Source organism: Stegostoma tigrinum, chromosome 2 (genome assembly GCF_030684315.1).
Source record: "Stegostoma tigrinum isolate sSteTig4 chromosome 2, sSteTig4.hap1, whole genome shotgun sequence".
Lineage (NCBI taxonomy): Eukaryota > Metazoa > Chordata > Chondrichthyes > Orectolobiformes > Stegostomatidae > Stegostoma > Stegostoma tigrinum.
In genome coordinates this window covers 6,705,631-6,732,580 of record NC_081355.1, presented here as the reverse complement: position 1 = coordinate 6,732,580, position 26,950 = coordinate 6,705,631, and the positions used below count along the sequence as shown (strand labels likewise).

Genomic DNA, 26,950 nt, shown 5'->3' with positions numbered 1-26,950 from the left:
TCAGCCACGATCGAGTTGAGAGGCAACAGAGGCTCTCAGAGATGAGTGGTCTATTCTTGTCCCCCCCGGTGTCTGTAAACAATGTCAGCTTTGGGGATGGAAAACCTCCACATCTAGCATCAGATAAGTACAGATGAAGGATATTTCAACCAGCTTGGTCCATTCAATAAACCTGAGGTTCTCCTCACGGCATCAAGCAACTGTTTTTAAAGGATTCTTGGATGCTCAGTTTCTAATTAACTAAGTTTATTTAAGAGACTTGGGGATTGAGGTGCATAAATCTTTAAAATGTCACAATGAGATGTAGAAAATAATCGAAGAAGCTAATAGGATGCTAGCCTTTATATCTAGAGGATGGAATACAAGGATGCAGATGTTACACAAAACCCTAGTTAGACCCTGAAAAGTGTAGAGCTGGATGAACACAGCAGGCCAAGCAACATCTTAGGAGCGCAAAAGCTGACGTTTCGGGCCTAGGCCCTTCATCAGAGGTCCAGGCCTGAAACGTCAGCTTTTGTGCTCCTAAGATGCTGCTTGGCCTGCTGTGTTCATCCAGGCCCACACTTTGTTATCTTGGATTCTCCAGCATCTGCAGTTCCCATTATCCCTGGTTAGACCCCAGTTGGAGAGCTGTGAGCAGATCTGGCAGAGTGTAGGAAGGATATGTTAGCCATGAAGAGAGTATAACGTAGGTTTACGAGAATGGTTTCTGGACTTCAGGGGTTAAGTTATGAAGATAGATTATACAAATTAGAGATAACACAGTGTGAAGCTAGATGAACACAGCAGGCCAAGCAGCATCAGAGGAGCTGGAAAGTTGACATTGCGGGTCGATACCCTTCTTCAGAAAACTATTTATACAAATTAGGCCTGTTTTATCTAGAATTGAGAAGGTTAAGAAGTGATTTAATCAAAGTCTTCAATATATTATTAGGAAAAGTTAGGGTGGATAAACTATTTCTAATGGTTGAGGGTTCTCAAACTGGGGATGCAGTCTGAGAATTAGGTCCAGACCATTCAAGAGAGGTGTTAGGAAGTATTTCTACACACAAAGGGTGGGAGATGCTTGGAATTCTCTTCAAGAAATGGCAGTGGATGCTGAATCAGCAATTAACTTGAAATCTGAGATACAGAAATTTTTGTTAAGTATTAGGGGATAAGGACCAAAGACAGGAATATGGAGTTCGGCCACAGATTAGCCATGATCTCACTGAATGGAGGAACAGTGTTGAGGGCCTGAATGGCCTACTTCTGTTCCTATGTGTTATCATGCCTCATGTGAAGAGCTGTCAGATACAATTCCAAACGTTGTTTTTTCCCAGTTTGATGCTGTGGTCTCTTTGCTCTAAATGTCTTTATTTACGTGATAATAGTTCTCCGGGTTTGGTATGTTTGCGCAATAAAAACCAAAAGAACTGCGGAAGCTGTAAATCAGGAACAAAAACAATGTTGCTGGAAAAGCTCAGCAAGTCTGGCAGCATCTGTGAAGGAGACCCTTCCTCAGACCCTTGTTGTGTTGGTATGTTTGCTGTCTTGTACATCTCCAGTAAGATCATCTCAGACATATCCTGTCCAAACTGAAAACCCAGTGTCTTTCCTTTGAACTCCAATGCCAAGTATCCTGTTGGTTGCCTCTGGTCTGCACTGTCTCCAAAGGTTTGGGGTGTTTCCTTTGTGCCCTGGAGTTCAGAAAGACAGTTCAGATCGCCTCTGGTCTGACAGAACGATCAGCATTAGGAATAGCAGAGCCAATGGCAAATAAATACTTCCTATTAAGCTGAGGATATCATACCGAGTGCTGTGAGAACCAAGTTCCAATGGGATTGTTTTATAGCATTTCTATAACTGAGAGCCAGGATTCACAGATTGGAGAGTGCGATGTATCAAACACGGACACCATTGCACAGCAAACATATTCTTTAGAAAGGTGCCGAACAGGGAGGTACAGTGCATAGCACAGTTCTCTTGAACACTGACTCAATCAGCCCTGCCCTCTGGGCTGAGTAGATTCATTTAGTATTGGTTAGAGTGCTCAAGCTGAAATGAACTGGGACAGACTCAATCCTGCATCCACTGGGAACTGGGCTACTGCATAAAATTACTTTCTATTCTGTTTAAATTGGCAATCTCTTTCGAAGACCAAGAATTGCTAGTGCATGAAATGAGCAGAGAAAGATCACACCTGGTGCCTAAATAATGCTGGGTTAAAACACATTTACTTACAGTAAAGGAAGTTGTACCTAACATTGGTGTTCAACCTGGACAGTGAGTGATCATTTTAACTCTCAAACCCACACCGGGTTGGATGGGGCAGATAGATGAATGGTCTGAGTAAGAAATGGATCCTAACCCACCCTCCTGTAATTTTTAATCAGGAGATGTCAGAGGACAGACAATGAGCATGCTCTCCAGATGCAGGTCAGAAATCACATGGCACCAGGTTATAGTCCAACAGGCTGATCTGGCAACGCAAGGTTTTGGAGCGTCACTCCTTTTTCGGGTGTTAGTGAGAGAGGTAGCATCAGACACAGAATTTATAAGTAAAAGATTCAAGGGTCACACAACTGATGAGGATGTATTAAACAAACCTAAGATGCTGTTAAATCTTTAATCAGTTTGAAGGTTTTAATTGATTAATATGTACATGTAAATCCCCAATTTTCTTTCAAGTCACTGCCCTGAGAGAACGAAAGGTTTTATCAGTGTAGAGAAGAGGTGGTGTTTTCGGTCAGACAATGTATATTAGGTGTGAGGCCTTGTTTAGGATCCAGACACAGGTCGAGAAGCAAGACAGTTTCAGGTCTTTCAACTGCTCAGTGTTGATAGTGTGCTAGCTAAAGCAAACAGAGAACAGATGGAACAAGTGACTGTCTTTTTGGCAATGCTTGTGGGTCGAGAGGAGCAGGAGCACTGTCACCAGCACTGTCCATTCCCCGTACCACCAAACAGCCCCTCTCGACCTAGGATTCATACAACACCAGAATTCAAAGCATCACAGTAACTACAGTCCAATGTGTGATCCCTCCGTCCATAACTGACTGCAGCCTCTCAGTCTAGCTACCTGTACTACCCAGAAATGAAACGAAATTGAAATGTTCTTCAGTTTTTGGAATGCTCCTCAAAGGGCGATGGGTATTGAGTCTTTGAATTTGTTTTTAAAGGCAGAGAATATAGATCCCTGCTAGGCACGGGAGTGTTTGAAAAGGTTATTGAATATAGGCAGGAGTACCAAGTAACCGTGTCAGCCATGAGCTTATTGAATGGGAGCATGGACTGGAGGGGCCGAGTGGCCTACCCCTGCTCCAAATACTTTTAAAAGTTGGATCTTGCTCTTAAACCTAGCGAGACCGCTGTAATACCTTCCCACCATATTCCACCAGCTTCTTCCAAGACTTCACCTCCCAACATCCACCCCAATGCCCAAATCCCAAAAGCAGAATATTATTTAGTCCCTAGGACTGACGTTTGATGCCTCTGCCGAACAAAATCCAAATTTGCCCTGGAAACAAGTCGAAGAGGGGTGAAGACAGTGCGCCACTTGGACCCAGTCACAATGAGATGTAGGATGTTCCCTGTTCGATACCTTTGCAATTCTGATCTCAGCGATACTGAATGCATGTAACATGCTTCCCTGGAAGAAGTAAGCTCATGAGTTCAGAACACTGTGTTCACGGCCTCTTCCAAAGATGCTGTTTCACAAAACCAACAGCTTCCAAATCTTTTTGGTCGAAAGTGAAAGGCTGGGAATAATGGGATCTATTTGTCAATCACAACATCACACTCAAAGAACATCAAGGCCATGATGAGAGAGTCAAACAAAGGGAGACTTTATTGTGCAGTGGGTCTTAAACTGCGTATAAAGAAGAAAAGGCAGAGAATTAGCAGATTAAGAAAATAATTGAAGCCGAAGGAACAATGAATGAAGCTATTCTCAGATGTACAGAACTTGGATATGTGTAACTGTTTAGAGATTAATCTTGTTGGAAAAATCCTCACTAATGCACACCATATCTGTGAATTCGATTTATTTGTGGTCTGAGCTGTACAGGGGATGAAAGTATAAGTCAGAGTACACCGCATTCGATGAGTTGCAAGGTAGAAAGCTACCTTTATTATTGCGTTGTCCTGTAATTGGACACAGTGGCAAATTCACTTGCAAAACACAAAATGGACTCTGATATGAAATTTTACCAGAACATTTTCAGATGGGAAGCCTATTACATTGAAGGAATGGGTCCATGTAGCAAGTTTTACAGAAAGCAGCATCTCTCCCATTGTGTCTTGGAGCAATCAGCAATTCAGGTAAAAATTACACCCTGAGAAGAATTGCTCTCAAATTTCTGCTCACTAATTTGCATATTGGCTGATTAAAATCTGAACTCACTCAATCAAGCAGCATTTAGAAACATGATTTTTGCTCTCAAAATTACTCCTCAGTATATTTTAGAATGGTATGATGGTGCTGTTTGATCAGAGTCATTGATAATTAAGTATCTGTAATGCACCGTCTGTGTGTTTTAAAATAACTGAAATAAGTAACTGAAAAAGATAGAATAATTTTCCTCATTTGATTGGGGTAGTCAGTTAAGTCAGTTTTTTTAGCCACAAATTAAATACTTTGGAATACATACCTTGTAAATTTACTAACTCTATCTTTTATCTTTTTTTCTTCATTTCATGGGATGTGGGCATCGCCAGCTAGGCCAGCATTTATTGTCCATTCTTAATTACCCAGAGGGCAGATAGAGTCAAGTATATTGCTGTGGGTCTGGAGTTACATGTAGGCCAGACCAGGTAAGGATAGCATTTGCCTTCCCTAAAGGACATGAGTGAACCACATCACTTTTTTCCCACAACGGACCTTAGCTTCATGGTCACCATTTGACTCTTAATTTCAGATTTTGTTTTAATGAATTCAAATCTGCTGTGGCTGGTTTTGAACCTGTGTCCCTAGAACATTACCGAGGGGATTAATAATCTAACAATAATATCTCCCAAAAAAATCTTAGTTTCTCAAACCTCCTTGAAATGCCAGGAGCAGGTCAAATCAGCGGAATCTGGCAAAGAGGTTGTAGGGTCTGGACAGTATTTGGGTGAGTCTGTTTATATTTAATCATAGAAATTCAAGTGAAACTTGAAACCTGATCTTTGGTATTTGACTAGGGCAAACTGATTGGAGCAAACAAAGAAACCCATGGGATCTACTGCTCCACATGTTTGTATCATTCCTTCATGGGACGCAGATGTCACTGGCAAAGACAGCATTAATTGCCCATCCCTAATATCCCTGGAGCGGTGTTGCTTGCTAAATCATTTCAGAGGACAGTGAAGAGTCAAACACATTGTTGTGTGTCTGGAGTCACACGTAGGCCAGACCGGGTAAGGACAGCAGATTTCCTTCCTAAAGGGTACCAGATGAGTTTTTATGGCAATTGATTGTGGTTTTTTGGTCATCCTAACTATGACTAGCTTTATGTTCCAGTTTGAATGATTAAATGTAGAATCCATATCCTTTGATGTACTGAATGGGCAGTGATCTGGCTATCTTTGTCTAATGGTGGTGATTTAGAGTGAGCTGGAAGGAAGCAGAATCTCTCCAGCAATCTTCAGAAATCTCCTATTTGCTGAGGTGCAAATAAAGAGATCCTACAGAAACACCTTGAGCTCAAGAAGCAATGCTTTGAAGAATAATTAGAGTTGGAGCCCATTGACATGCTTAAGCACAGTGGCACAGCAGTGCCAGGAGATGGTCTTCTCCAGCTGGGCAGTGGTTGCAACATGTACTTGCACTGCAGTAACTTTCAGGGTTTGCTTGGCAGCATCTCCAAATACCTGTGACCTCTACCACCTAGAAACACCATCACCTCCAGGTATACTTGGCACAGATGTAGACCTCTTTCCTTCAACATTTTGGTTCAAAATCCTACAAACCCCAACCCACCAGCTCTGAGTACCCTCACCCACATGGGTTGTGATGTGCCACAACCCAATATGGCAGGGTCATTGACCTTTCCCTTTCTAAACCCCTCTCAGTCAGTCGCAACAAATACATTTTAATTTATTTTTTAGCATGCATCTGTCACATTTTAGTTAAACTCAGGTAAACAGTTCATAAATGAAGGGGAGCTAATTCCAAGGATTTCTTGACTGATGGGGAATGGAATTTTATTCCATACTAAACTTCAGCAAGAGTGCCAAATGGTGACAACTTGCACCATTGGAATCAAAGATAGTTCGCCCTAAAACCTGCACCAATCAAACAACCAGCCACACTGGCTTCCAATCCCTTCGAGATTCAATGAGAATATTCTTGTCTTTGTTATCAATCCATCTATAACCTGCCTCCATGCTGCTGCTGTGAATGTGTTAAGTATATTTTTCCTATACACCACGCAGACTCTTGGACAAATGTCCTGTATTAGTTCCACAGTCATTCCACACCATTACTGGGAGAAGATTAAGTCACCAATTTTCCTTTAATTTCTCATCGTATTCTTTGACATCCTTCCCACAGCGCTTTCACCTTCTCACCGCTATCTTTGTCTTCAAAAACAGCCCCGGCACTCTTGGGTCTGACAAGCCCCCAACCACCAATCTTAGTGTCCATTTACTACCTCCCATTCTGTAATGGTGCAGAGGTGTCCCAATGTACACTTTAAATGGAACAAACGTACATTCAAATGTCAAACGCAATCTTACCATAGTCTGCTGGCTCAGACATACACAGTCGATCTGAAGCCACCTTTCCCATGGGATCTGCCTGGCCCAGTGATCGGAAATCTTCTGCACTTACAGGCTGTGTCTGATTTGCGTGTGATAGATTTATCTCGCTGCATTCCTAATTTAAGATAAGCACAAGTGAACTTTCAGATAACTGCTACTTTTTAAAAAATAAAGATATATAAAGGATCCCTTAAACTTAGGCATGAATACATTCTGCTCTGAAGGGGAGGCGATGGTCTAGTGGTATTGTCACTGGATTATTAATCCAGAGACCCAGATAATGTCCTGGGAACTTGGATTTGAATCCTGCCACGATGGTGGAATTTGAATTCAATATAAATCTGGAATTAACAATCAAATGATGACCATGAATCAATTGTCAGGAAAAACCCATCTGGTTCACTAATGCCCTTTAGGGGAGTAAACTGCCATCCTTACCTGGTCTGGCCTACATGTGACTCCAGACCCACAGCAAAGTAGTCGACTCATAACTACCCTCAGTGCAATAAATGCTACCTGGCCAGCAATGCTCTCACCCCAGGAATGAATAAAGAAAAAAATATTGAATATCTCTTTGTTAACTTGATGGAAATAGTGGATATGATATGAACTTCCAGGACACATTAATCTACTTTGAAGGCCGTGTAGGTCAACAAAACACCGAAATAAAAATTATCAGCACTTCACTTTTTCGTGAACAAATTTTGACCATCATTCAAAATACTTCACCCTTTTATTCACTGTAACTTTGGGAGGAAGCTGGAGGATGTGGTTTTGGAAGCCAGACCTGGAGGGAGTTCGGAAATTTCCTTGATGGGTCAACAGCTTCCCATCTCTGGGGGATCTTGCCCAGGATGAGGTTACACCAGCAATAGCAGGTTGCATTTAATTATATGTGTTAGGAGGCTGATTTAGGAAGGGGGAGAAGTAAACAGGGACCTTTCTGCTGGGGCTTGCTGCTTTTCCCATGGTGATGCTTCATCCAATCCAAGACAAAAAAAAAGCACTTTTTTTTCCTGTTGCATGAATTGCTGGAATTTCTGGCACCTGAATGAGTGCAAGAGGACTGGCTTCAGTAAGACTGTTTTCTTTGCAGCAATGTATGCATTTCTTATTTTTCCTGTAATGCAGGCTGTTGTGGTTGATCAGGCTTAGAAAGCACATTGACTTACAGCCTTGAAAAGAGCCTTGGATAAAATGCATGAAGGAGAGAAATTGTACGAACATGGCAAAAGAGTCACAGAATGGGACTATCTGAGTGTCTTCTAAAGGGCTGCCAAAGGACTTGATGGACAGAATAGACTCATCCTGTGCTGTAGAAGTTTGTCTTTACATTTGTTTATTTATGTTTCACTTTATTCTCATGTAAAACCTGGCTTCAGATGTGATCTATACTAACCCAAAGCAATAAAACATACTGCTGTTTGAAACTAGCCCAAGGATGCACAATTTCTCAGGAAATCATTGAAACTATATAAAGTAAGTTTCGTTTTCCTAAAGATTCTCCTTCTACGCCAAGCTAGGCAACTCTCCCAGCCTTAATTTAACTTCCCACATGTCTGAATCCAGGCCTCCATGCATATTCCTTCACAGTGAACCTTACAAGCTTTCTGACCTCTTACTATTCTGTCTCTCTCAGATCCAGATAATCTAAAACCACCATCTGTGATCATCAGTGTATTCTATCTAAGTTTCCCTTGTGACAATGTGAATCATGCGGGCCTTGTATTTAGGTAGAAATGTTAATCAGACATCATTGAGAGAACAGCTGTGTTATTATCTTGGAACTAAACAGACAGTTTAAAGTATAACTGTTGGCAACCTAACATTCTCAATACTTTCTTGTGTCTATAGAGACTCTCAGTCTCTATTGTTAACAAACAATTATAAGCACTGCTTCCAGTGCAGAGATTCCACGGATTCACAAGCTTCTGAGTAAATACTTGTTCCTCATCTCAATCCTAAATGGCATCCTGTTTACTTTTAAACTGTGCCCCTGGTTTTAGGTTCCTCATCCAGGGGAAATATTCTTACCTGCATCGAAAACAAAAACATAAATTTCTGGAAAAGCTCAGCAGGCCTGGCAGCATCTATGGAGAGTAATCAGAGTTAACGTTTTGGGTCGAGCGACCATTCCTCAGAACTGCATCCACCCCCACCACACCCTTAAGTATTTTGTAGCTTCAATGATGCCCTCTCTCACTCTTTGAAACTCTCGTGATTATAAGCCCCATTTTGTCCATTCTTTTTTTAGAATACTCCCCTCAATTGTTGCTAAGTGAATGCAGTACCAGTCACTCACTCCTGAGGCACACTCCTCCATCACCCTCTGCCTATTCTCATCACAGCCATCACTCAGGAGTTATACCATTACCTCCAATTTATCACCTTCTCTCTGACCTGACTCAATCTGAAGGTTCCATTTGTTTGGGAATCATAGGCCTGGGTTTTAATCACGCTGCTACTGGTAGCTATGCTTTCAACTGCCTTGTTCCTAAACTGTGGAATTCACTCCCTGAACCTTTTCAATTCTCTCTCCTCATCATAACATGTTCCACAAAACCCATCTATTTAACTAAGCCTTGGATAATGTCTCCTTACTTACCTGAACGGAAGGTTTGATTCAGACTTCTCTTCAGCACTTTGCGTCACTTTACTATTTTAAAGGTGCTACATAAATGCATGTTGTTGTTGTGAACATGTACACATATTGATGCACATACACAGAGGCAAAACAACTACACACACTCCCCACACACACACATGCAAACATATATATGCACACATATACAGACACACATATACACACACACACACACACACGAGTGCACGCACATACACACACATATGCATTCGAAAACGCACACACAATACACAGGAACAGGAAAACTAGGAGCAGGGCATAGGCCATTTGGCCCCATAGAGCCTGCTCTGCCATTCAATAAGACCATTAAAGCTGATGAAAAGCTGATCCTCTCAATGCCATGTTCCAATCTCCTCTCCAGACCCTTTCATTCTTCTAAACCCTGGAGAATACATAATTGGCTTTCACAGAATTCAGTAAGATCCTGAATTTTCATGTAATTGAATAAGTCAAATTCCATTTTAATCTATCAAACCATATTCTTCTGTATCCGTGGTCACAGTTAGTCTGAGGACATGCTTGCTGTTGAGCTGAGTTTGTCGGAATAAGCAGTGTTAGCTTGATAAGCCATCTCTGGAACAACACAGAATAAATAAAAAAACAGAAAGTGTTGGACAAACCCAGCAGATCTGGCAGCATCTGTGGAGAGAGAAAGTAAAGTAATGTTTCAAATCCAGTATGTCTCTACTTCAGAAGTAAGGAAACAAGTGGAACAGGCAGGGTGAGGGAGATTGGAGATCAAAAAGTGCAAGAGAACAAAGATCAAAAGGAAGGATACTCATTGAATCCTCACAGTCTGGAAGCAGGACCTTTGGCCCATCAAGAACACACTGACTCCCAGAAGAGCATCCCACCTAGACCAACGCCCCCCCCCCCCACCCCGCCCCCCCGCTTACCCTATATTACCTCATGGCTAATCCAACTAACCTATACATCTTTGGACTGTGGAGGGAAACCCACTCAGACATGGGGAGAAAGTACAAACACCACACAGACAGTCACCCAACGGTAGAACTGAACCAAAGCCCCTGGTCCTGCGAGGCAGCAGCGTGAACCACTGATCCACTGTGCCCCCCGACTGATCCACTGTGCCGCCCCACTGATCCACTGTGCCGCCCCACTGATCCACTGTGCCACCCGACTGATCCACTGTGTCGCCCCACTGATCCACTGTGCCGCCCCACTGATCCACTGTGCCGCCCGACTGATCCACTGTGCCGCCCGACTGATCCACTGTGCCATCCCACTGATCCACTGCGCCGCCCCACTGATCCACTGTGCCGCCCCACTGATCCACTGCGCCGCCCCACTGATCCACTGTGCCGCCCCACTGATCCACTGTGCCCCCCCGACTGATCCACTGTGCCACCCCACTGATCCACTGAGCCACCCCACTGATCCACTGTGCCGCCCCACTGATCCACTGTGCCCCCCGGCTGATCCACTGTGCCACCCCACTGATCCATTGTGCCGCCCCACTGATCCACTGTGCCGCCCTACAGATCCACTGTGCCACCCCACTGATCCACTGCGCCGCCCGACTGATCCACTGTGCCATCCCACTGATCCACTGCGCCGCCCGACTGATCCACTGTGCCACCCCACTGATCCACTGTGCCGCCCCACTGATTCACTGTGCCCCCCGACTGATCCACTGTGCCACCCCACTGATCCACTGTGCCGCCCGACTGATCCACTGTGCCACCCCACTGATCCACTGTGCCCCCCGACTGATCCACTGTGCCGCCCCACTGATCCACTGTGCCGCCCGACTGATCCACTGTGCCACCCCACTGATCCACTGCGCCGCCCCACTGATCCACTGTGCCGCCCTACTGATCCACTGTGCCGCCCCACTGAGCCACTGTGCCACCCCACTGATCCACTGTGCCGCCCCAATGATCCACTGTGCCGCCCCACTGATCCACTTTGCCGCCCTACTGATCCACTGTGCCGCCCCACTGATCCACTGCGCCGCCCCACTGATCCACTGCACCGCCCCACTGATCCACTGCGCCGCCCTACTGATCCACTGCGCCGCCCCACTGATCCACTGCGCCGCCCTACTGATCCACTGAGCCGCCCAACTGATCCACTGAGCCGCCCCACTGATCCACTGTGCCGCCCCACTGATCCACTGTGCCGCCCCACTGAGCCACTGTGCCGCCCGACTGATCCACTGTGCCGCCCTACTGATCCACTGTGCCGCCCCACTGATCCACTGTGCCGCCCCACTGATCCACTGTGCCGCCCAACTGATCCACTGTGCCGCCCCACTGATCCACTGTGCCGCCCCACTGATCCATTGTGCCGCCCTACTGATCCACTGTGCCGCCCCACTGATCCACTGTGCCGCCCCACTGATCCACTGTGCCACCCCACAGATCCACTGTGCCGCCCCACTGATCCACTGCGCCGCCCCACTGATCCACTGCGCCGCCCCACTGATCCACTGTGCCGCCCCACTGATCCACTGTGCCGCCCCACTGAGCCACTGTGCCGCCCACTGATCCACTGTGCCGCCCCACTGATCCACTGTGCCGCCCCACTGATCCACTGTGCCGCCCCACTGAGCCACTGTGCCGCCCCACGGATCCACTGTGCCCCCCCACTGAGCCGCACAACTGAGCCATTGAGCCGCCCAACTGATCCACTGTGCCGCCCCACTGGTCCACTGTGCCGCCCCACTGAGCCACTGTGCCGCCCTACTGAGCCGCTGTGCCGCCCCACTGATCCACTGTGCCGCCCCACTGATCCACTGTGCCGCCCCACTGAACCACTGTGCCCTCCCACTGATCCACTGTGCCGCCCCACTGAGCCACTGTGCCGCCCCACTGATCCACTGTGCCGCCCCACTGAACCACTGTGCCCCCCCACTGATCCACTGTGCCACCCCACTGAGCCACTGTGCCCCCCCACTGATCCACTGTGCCGCCCCACTGATCCACTGTGCCGCCCCACTGAACCACTGTGCCGCCCCACTGATCCACTGTGCCGCCCCACTGAGCCACCCCACTGATCCACTGTGCCGCCCCACTGATCCACTGTGCCGCCCCACTGATCCACTGTGCCCCCCCACTGATCCACTGTGCCCCCCACTGATCCACTGTGCCGCCCCACTGATCCACTGTGCCGCCCCACTGATCCACTGTGCCGCCCCACTGAGCCGCCCAACTGATCCACTGTGCCGCCCCACTGATCCACTGTGCCGCCCCACTGAGCTGCCCCACTGATCCACTGTGCCGCCCCACTGATCCACTGTGCCGCCCCACTGATCCATTGTGCCGCCCCACTGATCCACTGTGCCGCCCCACTGGTCCACTGTGCCGCCCCACTGATCCACTGTGCCGCCCCACTGATCCACTGTGCCGCCCCACTGATCCACTGTGCCGCCCCACTGATCCACTGTGCCGCCCCACTGATCCACTGTGCCACCCTACTGATCCACTGTGCCGCCCCACTGATCCACTGTGCCGCCCCACTGATCCACTGTGCCGCCCCACTGATCCACTGTGCTGCCCCACTGATCCACTGTGCCGCCCCACTGATCCACTGTGCCGCCCCACTGACAAACTGTGCCGCCCCACAGATCCACTGTGCCGCCCTACTGATTCACTGTGCCGCCCCACTGATCCACTGTGCCGCCCCACTGATCCACTGTGCCGCCCTACTGAGCCACTGTGCCGCCCCACTGATCCACTGTGCCGCCCCACTGATCCACTGTGCCGCCCCACTGAACCACTGTGCCCTCCCACTGATCCACTGTGCCGCCCCACTGAGCCACTGTGCCGCCCCACTGATCCACTGTGCCGCCCCACTGAACCACTGTGCCCCCCCACTGATCCACTGTGCCACCCCACTGAGCCACTGTGCCCCCCCACTGATCCACTGTGCCGCCCCACTGATCCACTGTGCCGCCCCACTGAACCACTGTGCCACCCCACTGATCCACTGTGCCGCCCCACTGAGCCACCCCACTGATCCACTGTGCCGCCCCACTGATCCACTGTGCCGCCCCACTGCTCCACTGTGCCCCCCCACTGATCCACTGTGCCGCCCCACTGAGCCACTGTGCCCCCCCACTGATCCACTGTGCCGCCCAACTGATCCACTGTGCCGCCCCACTGATCCACTGTGCCGCCCCACTGAGCCGCCCAACTGATCCACTGTGCCGCCCCACTGATCCACTGTGCCGCCCCACTGAGCTGCCCCACTGATCCACTGTGCCGCCCCACTGATCCACTGTGCCGCCCCACTGATCCATTGTGCCGCCCCACTGATCCACTGTGCCGCCCCACTGGTCCACTGTGCCGCCCCACTGATCCACTGTGCCGCCCCACTGATCCACTGTGCCGCCCCACTGATCCATTGTGCCGCCCCACTGATCCACTGTGCCGCCCCACTGATCCACTGTGCCACCCTACTGATCCACTGTGCCGCCCCACTGATCCACTGTGCCGCCCCACTGATCCACTGTGCCGCCCCACTGATCCACTGTGCTGCCCCACTGATCCACTGTGCCGCCCCACTGATCCACTGTGCCGCCCCACTGACAAACTGTGCCGCCCCACAGATCCACTGTGCCGCCCTACTGATTCACTGTGCCGCCCCACTGATCCACTGTGACGCCCCACTGAACCACTGTGCTGCCCCACTGATCCACTGTGCCGCCCCACTGATCCACTGTGCCACCCCACTGATCCACTGTGCCACCCTACTGATCCACTGCGCCACTCATCTGGGTGTAGAGACGTGACAAAGCATTGATCCAGAGTAACTGTAAATCACAGAATGAAAGTCAGATCTGACTGAAAACAAAAGGATGAAAAGAAGCTGCAGCCAGTGAAGAACACAAGAACAGGGTTTATGATATACTGTGGTTGAATTCAGTGTCGACCCAGTAGCATTTTGCTTTGATTAGTAATGAGGTTGCCTTTTAGTGGTGCTTTCTTTAACAGCAGCATCAGGTGGGAGAACAGCAGAGATTCCTACCAAATACAGAAATGGCTGGAGAAACTCTGTAGTTGAGGCAGCCCCTCTGGAAAGAAAACAGGGTTAATGTTTCAGATCCAGTAACGCCTTCTTCAGAACTGATTGTAAAGTTTGGTAGGGTGGGGAGAGAGGAGGAATAAATGATAGGTGGAGGTGAGGCCCAGAGAGAGCAAGAACAGTGATTGGGCAGACAAAGAGTGGATAAAGGTCAGGCCGGGAGCATCAATACTGCTAATGGGGACCATTAGTAGTTGACAATGGGTTGTGTGTGGAAGTAGCCCATGTAATGACAAGGCCTGACAGCATCTGTGGAGGAGAAAACAGAGTTAACGTTTCAGGTCCAGTGACCCTTTCTCAGAAACCCGAGAAAGGGTCACTGGACTCGAAACGTTAATTCTGTTTTCTCCTCCACAGATGCTGCCAGACCTGCTGAGCTTTTCCAGCAACTTTGTTTTGTTCCTGATATACAGCATCTGCAGCTCTTTCAGTTTTTATTTATAACAAGGGGTGGTGTGTGGGGGCTGCGATAAGGACATGGGAGAAGGTGCTCAGGCGCTAAACCTGTTGAATTCAATGTTGAGTGCCAGAGGCTGGGCAGCTGTCCCAAGTGGAAAATGAGGTGCTGTTCTTCCAGCTTGCTCAGCGCTTCCTTGGAGCGCTGCAGTGATCCTGAACCACAGGTGTTGAACTGACAGGAATTTCAGGGTCATTTTTGGAGAAACAAAACACAAGTGTTCAGCAAAATGGTCAATCAGTCGGTGTTTGGTTTCGCCAACATAGAGGAGGCGACCTCATGATTAGTGAGTGCAGTAGTCTACATTGGGTGAACTGCAGGGAAACTGTTGCTTCACCAGGAAGGCATGTCTGTGTCCTTGGAAAGTGAGGAGGGAACAAGTAAACTGGGGCAAATATTACACCTTCTGAGATTGCAGGGGAAGGTGCCATACAGGTGTGTGGGGAGATGTTGGGAATGGAGGGGAAGTGGGCAAAGGTATCCCAGAGGGAACAGGAATGGTCCATGCGGAAGGCTGACAAGTGAGTGGAGGAGAATACATGGCTAGTGGCAGCATCCTGCTGGAGGTGATGTCTAATGATCTTTTGGAAGTGAATGCTGGTGTATGGTAAGTACGGACCAGGGAGACCCTATTGCTGTTGTGGGAGGGAAGGGAAGGTGTTAGAGCCAAAGCTTGGGAAATGGGTCAGATACAGCTGAGGGCCCTGACAATCATGGTAGAAGGGAATACACAGTTGAGGAAGAAGGTGAACATTTCAGAGGCCTCCTTGTAGAAGTTGGCATCATCAGAACAGATGCAGCGGAGTCAAAGAAACGAGGAGAATGGAGTGGGATCTTTACAGGAAGCAGGGTGTGAGGATGTATAATTCAGGTAAGGTGTTGGTGGGTTTGTAATGAATGTCGGTGCCTATTCTCAGAAATGGAAACAGAGAGGTTGTGACAGCTGGTTGGAAGAGAATCTTCATTTACACGGTGTTTAATAAAAGATGCATTTTCGCACCCGCCTTGGAGAATTTGCTGACAATGACTGGGTGCTCAGTTCGTAAGTGAGCGCACATACAAGATATCATCTGTACACTAAAGCTCAGTGGTTGAGGTTGGGCTGATTTTGCTTTCAGGCTGACGATGATGCAGTTTGAACTATCTGCTGTTCATTCTGTAAATTCTCCCCAGAAGGGCCTATAGGTCATTTACTGAGGGGAAGGACCAGGGGAAAATCTCAGGGGTCCCCAGTGCTGCTCCTGGTTCAGGCCCCACACACCCCCTGACCTCCAGCCCTGAGCACAGTGGACCTCCTAGAGCCCAAGGAGGTGCCTAAAGGGCCCTGATGTACTCCGTGCTGCCTTGGGCCCTGACTAGGATCCTGGTGAGGTGCAGTAATGAAGCAATGATACACCCTCGTTTGACCCAGTCTTCACTGAGATAGGATTTGTCCAGTAGCAGTGATTCTTATCCTCCTGTACAGTACAAAGATTGAGGAAACTTGTAAGAGGCACCATGAGAAGCACCAGGCCCTCCATACAGGTGATCCAATTGCAACATTGTTTGCCCAGACCAATATGCCCATCAGTGAATCCCTCAAACCCAACTCAGCTGGGCAACAGAATTCCACTGAAGAAGAGAATCCTTTTCAGCTGAAAAACTTGGGAGCAGAATATACTGCTTAAATAGAGCGAGGCGATCATTCCTTTACATTAATGTAAACTGATTATCTTATTTCATCAACCCCTGAGAAACTATTAAGGACAAAAGAACACCGACTGTGAACAGATAAGACAAATTAGCACCAAGATAACTATCTAATTTGGCCTCCTCTCAAGCGCCAGTAAACATTCATAAACGCTGCAGCCACATTTCAATGACTGAATAAGCTTAAATTCTAATACTGTGAGAGGGTCATGATTATTTTCCAGTGGTTTGTGATAATAGCAGGCAAATGTATCTGTGGAAATTATAAACTCATCATTCCTATTCATCAGCTTGGCCCAGTGCTCTCTGAAAAAGACACTTGTTGGTTCAAACCCCACTCCAAAGCTTTGAGCCGATAATCCAGGCTGATGCTTTGATACAGTATTGAGGGAATGCAACACTGTCAGAAGCATTGATGTCTGTGTGAAATATTAAACCATGGCCCTGTTTCTCTCTCGTATGGATGCAATAGATTCCACTGTGTTATTTTGACAAAGAACATGGGAGTTAGCCCCAACATCCTGGTGAATATTCGTCCCTCCATCAGCTTCACAAAAGCTTCTCAAATCTTCTGGTTTCTGGATCATTGCAGACCAGACATACGACCAGTGGCACAGGTCAGGGCCTTGCAGATGTCAGAACGCATTGGCCTTCATGGGAATTAACTGGGAGGTTTGACCTTCCGATTGGAATATCCCTGCTCCATGGAAGCCTCAATGTAAGTTCCCACCTCTGCACTTGAGACAGAGACTTGAGAATGTTCCGAAGTATTTATCTGAATAGTAACCTGGCAATATGAACATGGTGAGACCACCCAAGTAACATCCAGACCACTCAGATACCAGGCTGATTCCTGGCATTGGTAGGACTGACATGCAAGGAGAGACAGAATTGGTCAGGGCTGTATTCATTGGAGTTGAGAAAAATCAGGGGCTATCTCACAGAAATCTGGAAAATTCTAACAGGACTGGACAGAGTAAACACAGGAAGGATGGTCCTGATGACTGGGGAGTCTAGAATGAGGAGGTCACAATCTAAGGATATGGGGTAGGCCATTTAAGATGGAGATGAAGAAAAGTTTCTTCACCCAAAGAGTGACGAGCCTGTGGAATTCCCTCCACAGAAAGCAGCTGAAGCCAAAACGTGGAATGGTTTCAAGAAGTTAGTTATAGTTCTGAGGAGCAAAGGATTAGAGGAAATGGGGAGAAATCAGGATCAGAGGGTCTATTTTCTTTCTTCCTATGAAGGGCTGAATGGTCTACTCCTGCTCCTATTTTCTATGCCAACATGCAATGTTAGACAGAGAAGTCCAGGCTTAACTCCTAACCACTGACTTCACCACACTTCCCCCAGACACCTGCATTGTCTCCTCAACTCTCCCCTCAAACCCTGACTACCCCCTTCACCACTGAGTACCCTCCCATCCACCACCAACTGCTAACCCTAACCCAATCATGATTATTTTCCAGTGGTTTGTGATAATAGCAGGCAAATGTATCTGTGGAAATTATAAACTCCTATTCATCAGCTTGGCCCACCCTCTGATATCACTACCCCTTCTGAATCAACTACCTCAGATGAACCTCACCAATCTGCCATTCTACCCGGCTGCCAACTTAATCACTTACCAGCTCACCCATTGTCCCCACTCAGGGTCATACCTCAGCAAACTGGCCACTGGCTCGTTCATTCAATCACTAATATTCATAATGGATTGTCAAACTCACCATCTAGAACCAAGTGTCATCATAAGGGCAAGTTATTATCTTCCCTGACTCTAAAGTACTACAGTGGAGCTCCCTACTGCACTCTGCATTTCTGAAACAGCCAGGCCCATATGTCCTGGCAAGAAATGCAGAACAGCGCCGAGGTCAATTAAAGACCAGGTGGAACTGCAGCAATCTGACAACAATGACTGATCCTCAGAATATCCCGGGCCCTGGTCTGGGGCTTATGGGGTTTTCATGGGATCTTGCTGTGTGCAACTAGACCCTGCATGCAACAATTCCCTAACGTTGCATCAGTGACCACACTTCAAGAAAAGTGCCTTGTTGGTTGTAAAGCTCTTGGGCCTGTGAAAGGTGCTATGTAAATACAAGCCTTCCATTATTGGTTGATGACTGAACCACGACAAAGCATATTCTCTCGGCTACAGCTACTTTCAGTCCAAAAGTCTCATGATGAGACAGAGTGACAGCAGGGAAGGACTGAAATGGAAGCAAACCCTGGCTATCACTTCCTCATAGAACATTATGCCCCATTAGCTGAAAGATCTGTAGGTCAGGAATTTGCCTGTTCATATTGAGGTGCCTCCACGCACCCTCATTCACAGGCTTGAGGGCCTGGCTATGGTCCAAGCTGCAGCTGCCAACAAAGTGTTTTTCTTAAGAAACCCACCACCATGAATAGACCAATCCTCAAACTGAGGTACACCTGCCCCAAGATGAAAGGTGCAACATGTTCAAGAGATTAAAGACCTTCTCCTGCAGCTATGTTCAAAAAAAGGCACTTAATAGTGATATCAGAGCAAGGCAGAATGAATTGCTAAATCGATACCTTCAGGGATCAGTGCCATGATCCTCAATTTTTCTACTTTGTATCAAAGTTGAACTAAATATAAAGTCATTATGGCACAGAAAGAGTCCAATCAACCCATCAGATCCATGCTGGTTCTCTGTAGAGCAGATCTATCAGTCCTATTCCCCTGCTCTACCTCTGTCGTCCTGCAAATTTATTCCCTTCATCTTCCCATTCTTCTGAAATCACTCAATTCCCATGCTTCCATAATTTACATACTCAGCCACTTCTTCCTCACATTCCCTTCTCTTGCCACAATGTCCTTGCACATATCGCACAGAGTAGTTCAGGGCCTGAAGATTGGGTTGACTGATCCAGTCGAGTGCAGGACAATCTGTGCCCCAGTGCCTGTTTGTGGCACATGCTTGTACACATTACCAAGTGCCTGCACGCTCCCCCATTCACCAGCCTGATGGTCTGAGTAATGATGGTGTAAGCAACAGAAAGTAACTCAATCATCCTTCAGCTCCCTGAGCTTTGGTGTAAACCAAACAAGGTTCAGAAACACAGAGGACACTGTGAATGTGTCCAGATTTTTCTCAAAGTCGAACGGGGGTCGGAGCCACACTCTGGAGAAAACAGTTATCCAGCAGCGACTTTCCCTAAACTGTACACTGCATAACCAGAGGCCAGGTTCATCACCCCAACGAAGAGCATTGGGCAGGCTTTCAAAGCTGGGGTGACTTCCTACTGTCCAACCAGCATGAAAAGAGGGACAGTCTGTGGTTCAGGTCAAAGATACAGACAGAGGCCTCAAGACAATAATAATGTGTGGTATTGCTCAGATAAACAGACACAGAACATTCTGTACCACAAATAGAAATTGCAGTCAAGCTCAGCAGGTCTGGCAGCATCTGTGGAGAGAAATCAGAGTTAATGTTTCGGGTCCAGTGACCCTTCCTCAGAACTGAATGCTGCATAACATTGTTTTTCCAGCAATTTCTGTTTTTGTTTCTGATTTCCAGAATCCAGATTGCTTTCATATTTTATTATGGAATATTTTGGAATGTGTGGATCTGATCTAATCCAGGGGAAATGCAGGATACAATAAAATGAAATATTAAGCTCTTACACATGACCATCAACTCTTAAATAAAAACATCTCGAGACTCAGAGCCTTTTCTGCAGGCAGAACATAGATGTTCTGCGAAGCAGTCGCCCAGTTTATGCTTTGTTCCCCCAGTGTAGAGGAGATCACATTGCGAGCAGTGAATGCAGTAGACCAGATTGTGTGACGTCCCAGTAAAGCGCTGGTTGACCCGGAAGGTATGTTTGGGCCCTTGGATACTGAGGAGGGAGGAGGTAAATGGGCAGATGTTGCACCCTCAGCAGTTGCAGGGGAAGGAACTGTGGGGCTGTGGGAGGTGTTGGGTGTGAAGGAAGAGTGCCAGGGTGTCTCAGAGGGTGCGGAAGGTGGCCTAAAAGACTCTGTTGACAGCTTTTCACTCTCCTAGCCAGATTGTTATCCACTATCTCTTTGGGCTCTACCCCACCTATCATTTACCCCTTATTCCTTCCCTCGACCCTATATTCTGCATATAAACCAACCTTTTCCGAGCTACCATCGGTTCTGAGGAAGGGTCACCGGACCCGAAACGTTAACTCTGATTTCTCTCCACAGATGCTGCCAGACCTGCTGAGCTTTTCCAGCAACTTCTGTTTTTGTGTCAAGTCCCTTTGTGTGTAGTTCCAGCCTGACAGCCTTTTGTGTCATTGATAATGGGAACTGTAGATGCTGGAGAATCCAAGATAATAAAATGTGAGGCTGGATGAACACAGCAGGCCCAGCAGCATCTCAGGAGCACAAAAGCTGACGTTTCGGGCCTAGACCCTTCATCAGAGAGGGGTCTAGGCCCGAAACGTCAGCTTTTGTGCTCCTGAGATGCTGCTGGGCCTGCTGTGTTCATCCAGCCTCACATTTTATTATCTTAGCCTTTTGTGTCATGATGATTTAAGACAAACTAAGTTTGCATTTGCCTGGAAATAACATCATTCCTCTGCTGCCATCATTGGACGGGCAGTTCATGGCTCCTTCAACACTTTTGCATTCCATGATATAAGTTGCTGATGAGTTGAGCTGTGTGTGGGAGCTTGCTGAGTGGAAATAGATGGTCATATTTCCTACATTCCACTTCAAAAGTACTTCATTGGCTTCAAATCATTTTGCAATGACCTGAAGTCCTAAACGGCTCTATATACATAAGTGCAAGGATTTCTTTTTTTGAAATGTGGCTCAAAGCATCAGAGATGTATTTTTAACTGATCCAGTGTATTTTACAGAATGTAGCCCAACCTATTTATCATCCAATTTGTCCTAGAAGTGTAATCTGATGTGAACATAATCTCTCTGGTCTCTACAGCAAATCACGTTCAAAGGTTATGATAACAGCAATTTGTTTCTGTAAAGGAAATCAAAGGTATTCTAACAAATAAAAGCAGACTGATTCACTCCATGAACAACAGCCATACTATGACAGGTTTTGTTCAACTGTTTAGAAAGCAGCTAACGGGAATCACCTTGCAGGATACGTAACTCCTTTGGTGTAATGATGTAGAACTTCCATCCCAAGCAAGTCATTACAAGGATACACAAGTGAAGGTGGACTCTTTTCTCATCAACACTAATCTCAGATATTTGTGTAACAACTCCATTGTCCTTAATCATTTCTCAGATTCTGAAGCAGCCTCTGACAACAGGAAATGCTCACCTTGCTCCCTTGGACTTATCAGGGGACAAGTTATGTTTGCGACACACTGGGTAGCTGTTCTATAACTAAAAAAAAACCAAAAGAATCACAGAAATCAGAAACAAAAACAGAAGTTGCTGGAAAATCTCAGCAGGACTGTCATCATCTGTGGAGAGAAATCAGAGTTAATGTTTCATGTCCAGTGACCCTTCCTCAGAACAGGGACCCGAAGCATTAATTCTGATTTCTCTCCACAGATGCTACCAGAGCTGTATTATAACTTCTACATAACAACACAAGGTAATTGACAGACTGCATGGGACACTCTGCGTTGGCTATGGTTCAGTGGGTAGTGTTCCCAGCTTGGAGCAAGGAGGTTGTTGATTCAAATCCCACTCAGATAGTATCCCAAAGTGTAGATTAATGTCCCAGTGCAGTACTGAGGGCATGCTGTTTGTTGGTGCCAATGCTTTGATGGGATTAAACCAATGTTTAGCCTGCTGTCCTGTAAACAATGCTATGTAATTACCTTGAAGAGCAATAGTGTTCTTTTTATCTCCCAGTATCCCTAGCCAATATGTATCCCTCAACCAACATTGCACAGACCAATTATCTGGTGAGTACCTCATTGCTGTTTGTGGGGTCTTGCTGTGTGTAAATTGGAGACTGCATGTCATGCATTACTTCGTCAACAATGCTTCAAAAGTATGTGATGGGCTGAAAAATACTTTGAGGTATCTGCGTAGCATAAATGCATGCTTTTGTCTTTCATTTTAACTACATTTAAAGGGAGTGCCACTCCTATGGCTCAAGTGTGCTTAGATACAAATTGTGTGTCATAGTGTAACTACAGATTTGAGCCTCCGAAACTATGAAAATGCAATCAAAATGTATAAGTACAAAGGGGCTCTGGTGGACTTTGGGCATCTCTTCAGTCCTGGAAATGCTGGATAGAACGTCTTGATTAGATGTCTCCATCGTGACTTAAAAAAACAATGAGCTGAACACAGAATCAGGTGTCATTCACAACTCTGTGAATCATGGCAACTTTTTTAACGCACTGGCCTCTATGTTCCTCAAAGATTTTCAGGTGGTAGAAAATGGAAGGCAGTCATTCTTGAGAACATTTCATGAGTGACCAAGCTGCACATAGTCTCCTTTGTCCCATATCCCTGAACAATGTTGGTTAACAAAAAAAATCAATCTCACACCTTGCCTTAACAATGGACCCAGCAATTGTAGAATTGATCTGCAAACTTGCACAGCCCTTTGTGTGAAGAAATGGGTCCTTAAAGTGCATGTAATGCTGCTGAGACGTGTGAAGTGGGTCCAAGTGATTTGGGTTTCCAAGCAAATGGAGTGTGGGCAGAGTTAAATAAACCAGGAGATTGGGATTGGGTATAAAATGTGTTACAGATTCCAAGGTCTGAAAAACTCATGCTTCGAACAACGTTGGGGTGTCCAGTTAAGGTCGTAGATTATCAGTGTGACACTGGGGCTAAATCTGATGGATAAAAACAATACCAGATCCCTGGAAAAAAGGACATTTGCTGAAGGGGGTATGTTTTGAGGAGCATCTAATAGGCACAGAGATGTTCAAAGAGGGAATTCCAGAGGTTTAGGTGCAAGCAGCTTAAATGGGCTCCATGGAAGCATTGTAATGAAGAAAGTCAGAGCAGGAGTAGGCCATTCAGGCCTTCAAGCCTACTCCAACATTCAATTATGGTCATGGCTGATCATCCAACTCCATACCTAAATCCCACTTTCTCCCCCGACTCTTTGATCCCTTTGGCCCTAAGAACTACCTTGAACTCCTTCTTTCAATGTAAACCACTTTATGTGACAAGGAATTCCACAGTCTCACCAGTCTCTGGGTGAAGAGATTCCACTGCATCTCAAGACAGCTGAATGATAGAAAAGAAATGCTTCACTGGGCTGCAAGTATCTCAGCTTCATGTGAATTATAATGTCCTGTGTTGTCTTCATTGATGGTTTTGTAAGTCAAGGTCCTGGAGAAAGTATTGGGTGAAGACACCTCCGTTTTCAGACCGCCACGATAGGCCCTTCTCCATGGGTTTTAGAATACAGCAGCCATCCTAGAATGGGAGTGAGAAACCCACACTGCCAGAGAAACAGTCATTCACCATGACTTACCCTGAGATGGCCAGTTTAAGCTCAGAGGACAGCAGAGTGATACTGGGGCCAAATGTGACAGATTAAAACAACACAAAACCAATCAAGGTTGGGCAGAAAGGGTCCTGGCTGGGTGCAGTCAGAGGGCTTTTAGCTTGAAAGATACATGAGACTGCAATGGAGGCCAAGCATTTCAAACTGGAGGCACCCGCACTCCAACCTTTTCAAACGGGTTCACTTTGTTAGCGGGAGCGGAAGGACGGATTGGGGGAACTCCCGCAGCGTGCTGCCCCTGATTGATGTTGCACCCAGGCAGACACTTACCTCTAGACATTCCTGGAGCTCTGCACCAAAGCCCCAACTGTGACTCCAACCCTCAACCTGTGACCTCCCGCTTCCTTTAATACGTGGCTCTTAACAAGTCATGTCAGCTGCCCCCACCACTCTACTTCTCCAACCTGCCTTTACAAGATGGCCCAGGGGCTGGGATGGATTAGATTAGATTCCCTACAGTGTGGAAACAGGCCCTTCAGCCCAACAAGTTCACACCGCCCCTTGAAGCATCCCACCCAGACCCATTCCCCTACAACCCACACACATCCCTGAACACTATAGGCAATTTAGCATGGCCAATCCACCTAGCCTGCACATCTTTGGATTGTGGGAGGAAACCAGAGCACCCAGAGGAAACCCATGCAGACACAGGGAGAATGTGCAAACTCCACACAGACAGTCACCCGAGGCTGGAATCGAACCCAGGCCCCTGGCGCTGTGAGGCTGCAGTGCTAACCACTGAGCCACCGTGCCGCCGCAAGCGGAGCTGAGGAACTGTTATGACAGGCGGACAGTCTATTTATAGCTACTACCTCCAACACCCATCCACCCCACCTTCACCAATAATTCATGGCCCTTGAAAGAATTAACCTTATTTTCCACGAAGAGCCATGGCTGGATTCTTCTGTAAAAGCTGGTTAAAGAGGCGATGTGATTGCGGGTTAGAAAATGCTAAAGGGATTAAACTTTATCCAGCTGCATAGATGATTGAATTGGATAGGGACAGGAGAGTTGAGCATAAAGTACATCACTGGAACAGGTTATTGGGAAGTATTCGACTTCAAAGCATGCCACCACCTTCTGGTAAGTGGAAATTGCTATAATCCCTTACAAGACGACAGAGCAAAGTCTTGGGAAAAGAGAATATTACCAATTAAAAAGCTGAATAAGAACAAAAGAAATAAACAACTGAACACAGCCCCCAGAATTTGGTTGGGACAAGACTGATCTGATGTTGCTTGAACTCCACTTTGCTGCTTGATCCTCTTGCTTGATTCACACCACTATCGGGTGGCACAGTGAATAAGTGCCCCACAGCGCCAAGGATCCAGGCTCAATCCTAGCCTCGGGCGACCGTCTGTGTTTGCACATTCTCGCCGGGTTTCCTCCAAAGTCGCGCAGGTTAGTTGGATTGGCCGTGCTAAATTACCCGTAGTGTCCAGAGATATGTAGGTTAGGTGAATGAACTCTGGTAAAATTGTGGGTTTACTACAGGGACAGGGGAATTGGGTCTGCATGGAATGCTCTCTGGACGGTCGGTGAGAACATGATGGGCCAAATAGCTTGCTTCCCACTGGGATTCTATGACAAACCTTGACACCCTCGTTCATCAAAGATCTGTCTCACTCCCTCTTGAGGAAAAATTGAATGACCTAGGCTCCACTCCTCTGGGAGCTAGAATTCCAATGACTAAATACCCTCCAACAGAAGAAACTCCTCCCCATCTCCACCACAAATGAAAAGCTTCCTATTTTAAAACCATGCTCCCTGGCTCCAGATTTCTCCATGAGGGGAAATAACCTGCGTGTCCAACCTGTAAAATCCACTCAGAACTCTATATGATTCTTTAAGTGTTTCACGAGGAATTTTCCAGCCTTTTCTTTCAAGTGGCTTCAATATGTCTTCATCTTTCTCAGGAGGCTGCTTGACCTAAGGGATGCCACAGGTCACCCTGCAAGGGACTTTCCAATAGTAGCCCAGCATCTGTGGCCCATTTGTTGAAGTTTGCTGAGCGAGGCACCTTGAAATGGAGAAACAGAGTTAACATTTTGCATCCAGTGTTTCTCTTCTTCCCAAGATGTTTCTCTCCCTGCGGATGCTGCCAGACCTGTTGAGTTTCCTTAGAATTCTCTGTGCTTCCATTATCTGCAACATTTTGTTGCTATGTTGGGTAATTACCGAATGAGGTGATCTGAAAGATTCCTCCTCCAAATACAAGGTGTGTTTATTAGTTTAGGATCTCTTACAAACTTACCTGCAAGACATTCACACTGACTTGCTGGAAGTTACGAAATCTCAGTTTCTGCATGCGCTGATGATTCTCTTGATATTTCTGCTCAGCAAGTTGCCTTTTGGTAGGAGAGACACTAAGTCAATATTTTTACATTACTCAATGGAGTCAGTGAAAAACAGTGACACTTACACAGTTAACTAACTTCAGGCCATCCCTAACATCGGTGACCATGCTCTTACTCAAACCAAGCCTCAATCCCACATCACCTCTGTGTTCGCTGACCCGAATGGCTCTCCGTTCAAAAAAGCCTCATTTTTAAAATTCTCATTCTTGCTCTCAAACCTTTCCCTGGCCCAATCCCTCCCTATACCTGTACCTTCCTCCAGGGCTCACAATCCTCCAATTCCAATCTCTTGAGCATCCCATATTTGAATCACTCCCACCTTTGGTGGGAATGACTCGGCCCCTGAGCTCAAGACGCCCCTCTCTAAACCTCACCATGTCTCAACCTTGCTTTCTATGTCAGCATCCAAGACTAATTCTTGTATTTCGCCAAAGTTTATCTGTGTAACGGTCGCTAATGCAGATACGAGCTTTGAGTTGGTCATCCTGATAATGAAAGCCTTATAAATGGAAACAATCCCAAGGTAAGTCTTGAACATTTCAAACGAAGGAGCTGCGATTGGGCCTCTTCCGCTATGGGG

General features: G+C 46.8%; 1 protein-coding gene across 3 annotated transcripts in view; it reads right to left on the bottom strand.

Annotated features, from left to right (window-relative positions):
- The window catches only part of nek11 (NIMA-related kinase 11), a 259,421-nt gene that overhangs the window by 89,181 nt on the left and 143,290 nt on the right, over nucleotides 1-26,950 (bottom strand). For all 3 annotated transcript variants that reach the window (XM_048560290.2, XM_048560280.2, XM_059652020.1), the window contains exons 11-12: nucleotides 26,268-26,361; nucleotides 6,700-6,838 (exon numbers count right to left, since the gene is read on the bottom strand). In XM_048560290.2, the coding sequence (XP_048416247.2) occupies nucleotides 6,700-6,838; nucleotides 26,268-26,361 (233 nt within the window). The remainder of the gene's footprint in view (nucleotides 1-6,699; nucleotides 6,839-26,267; nucleotides 26,362-26,950) is intronic.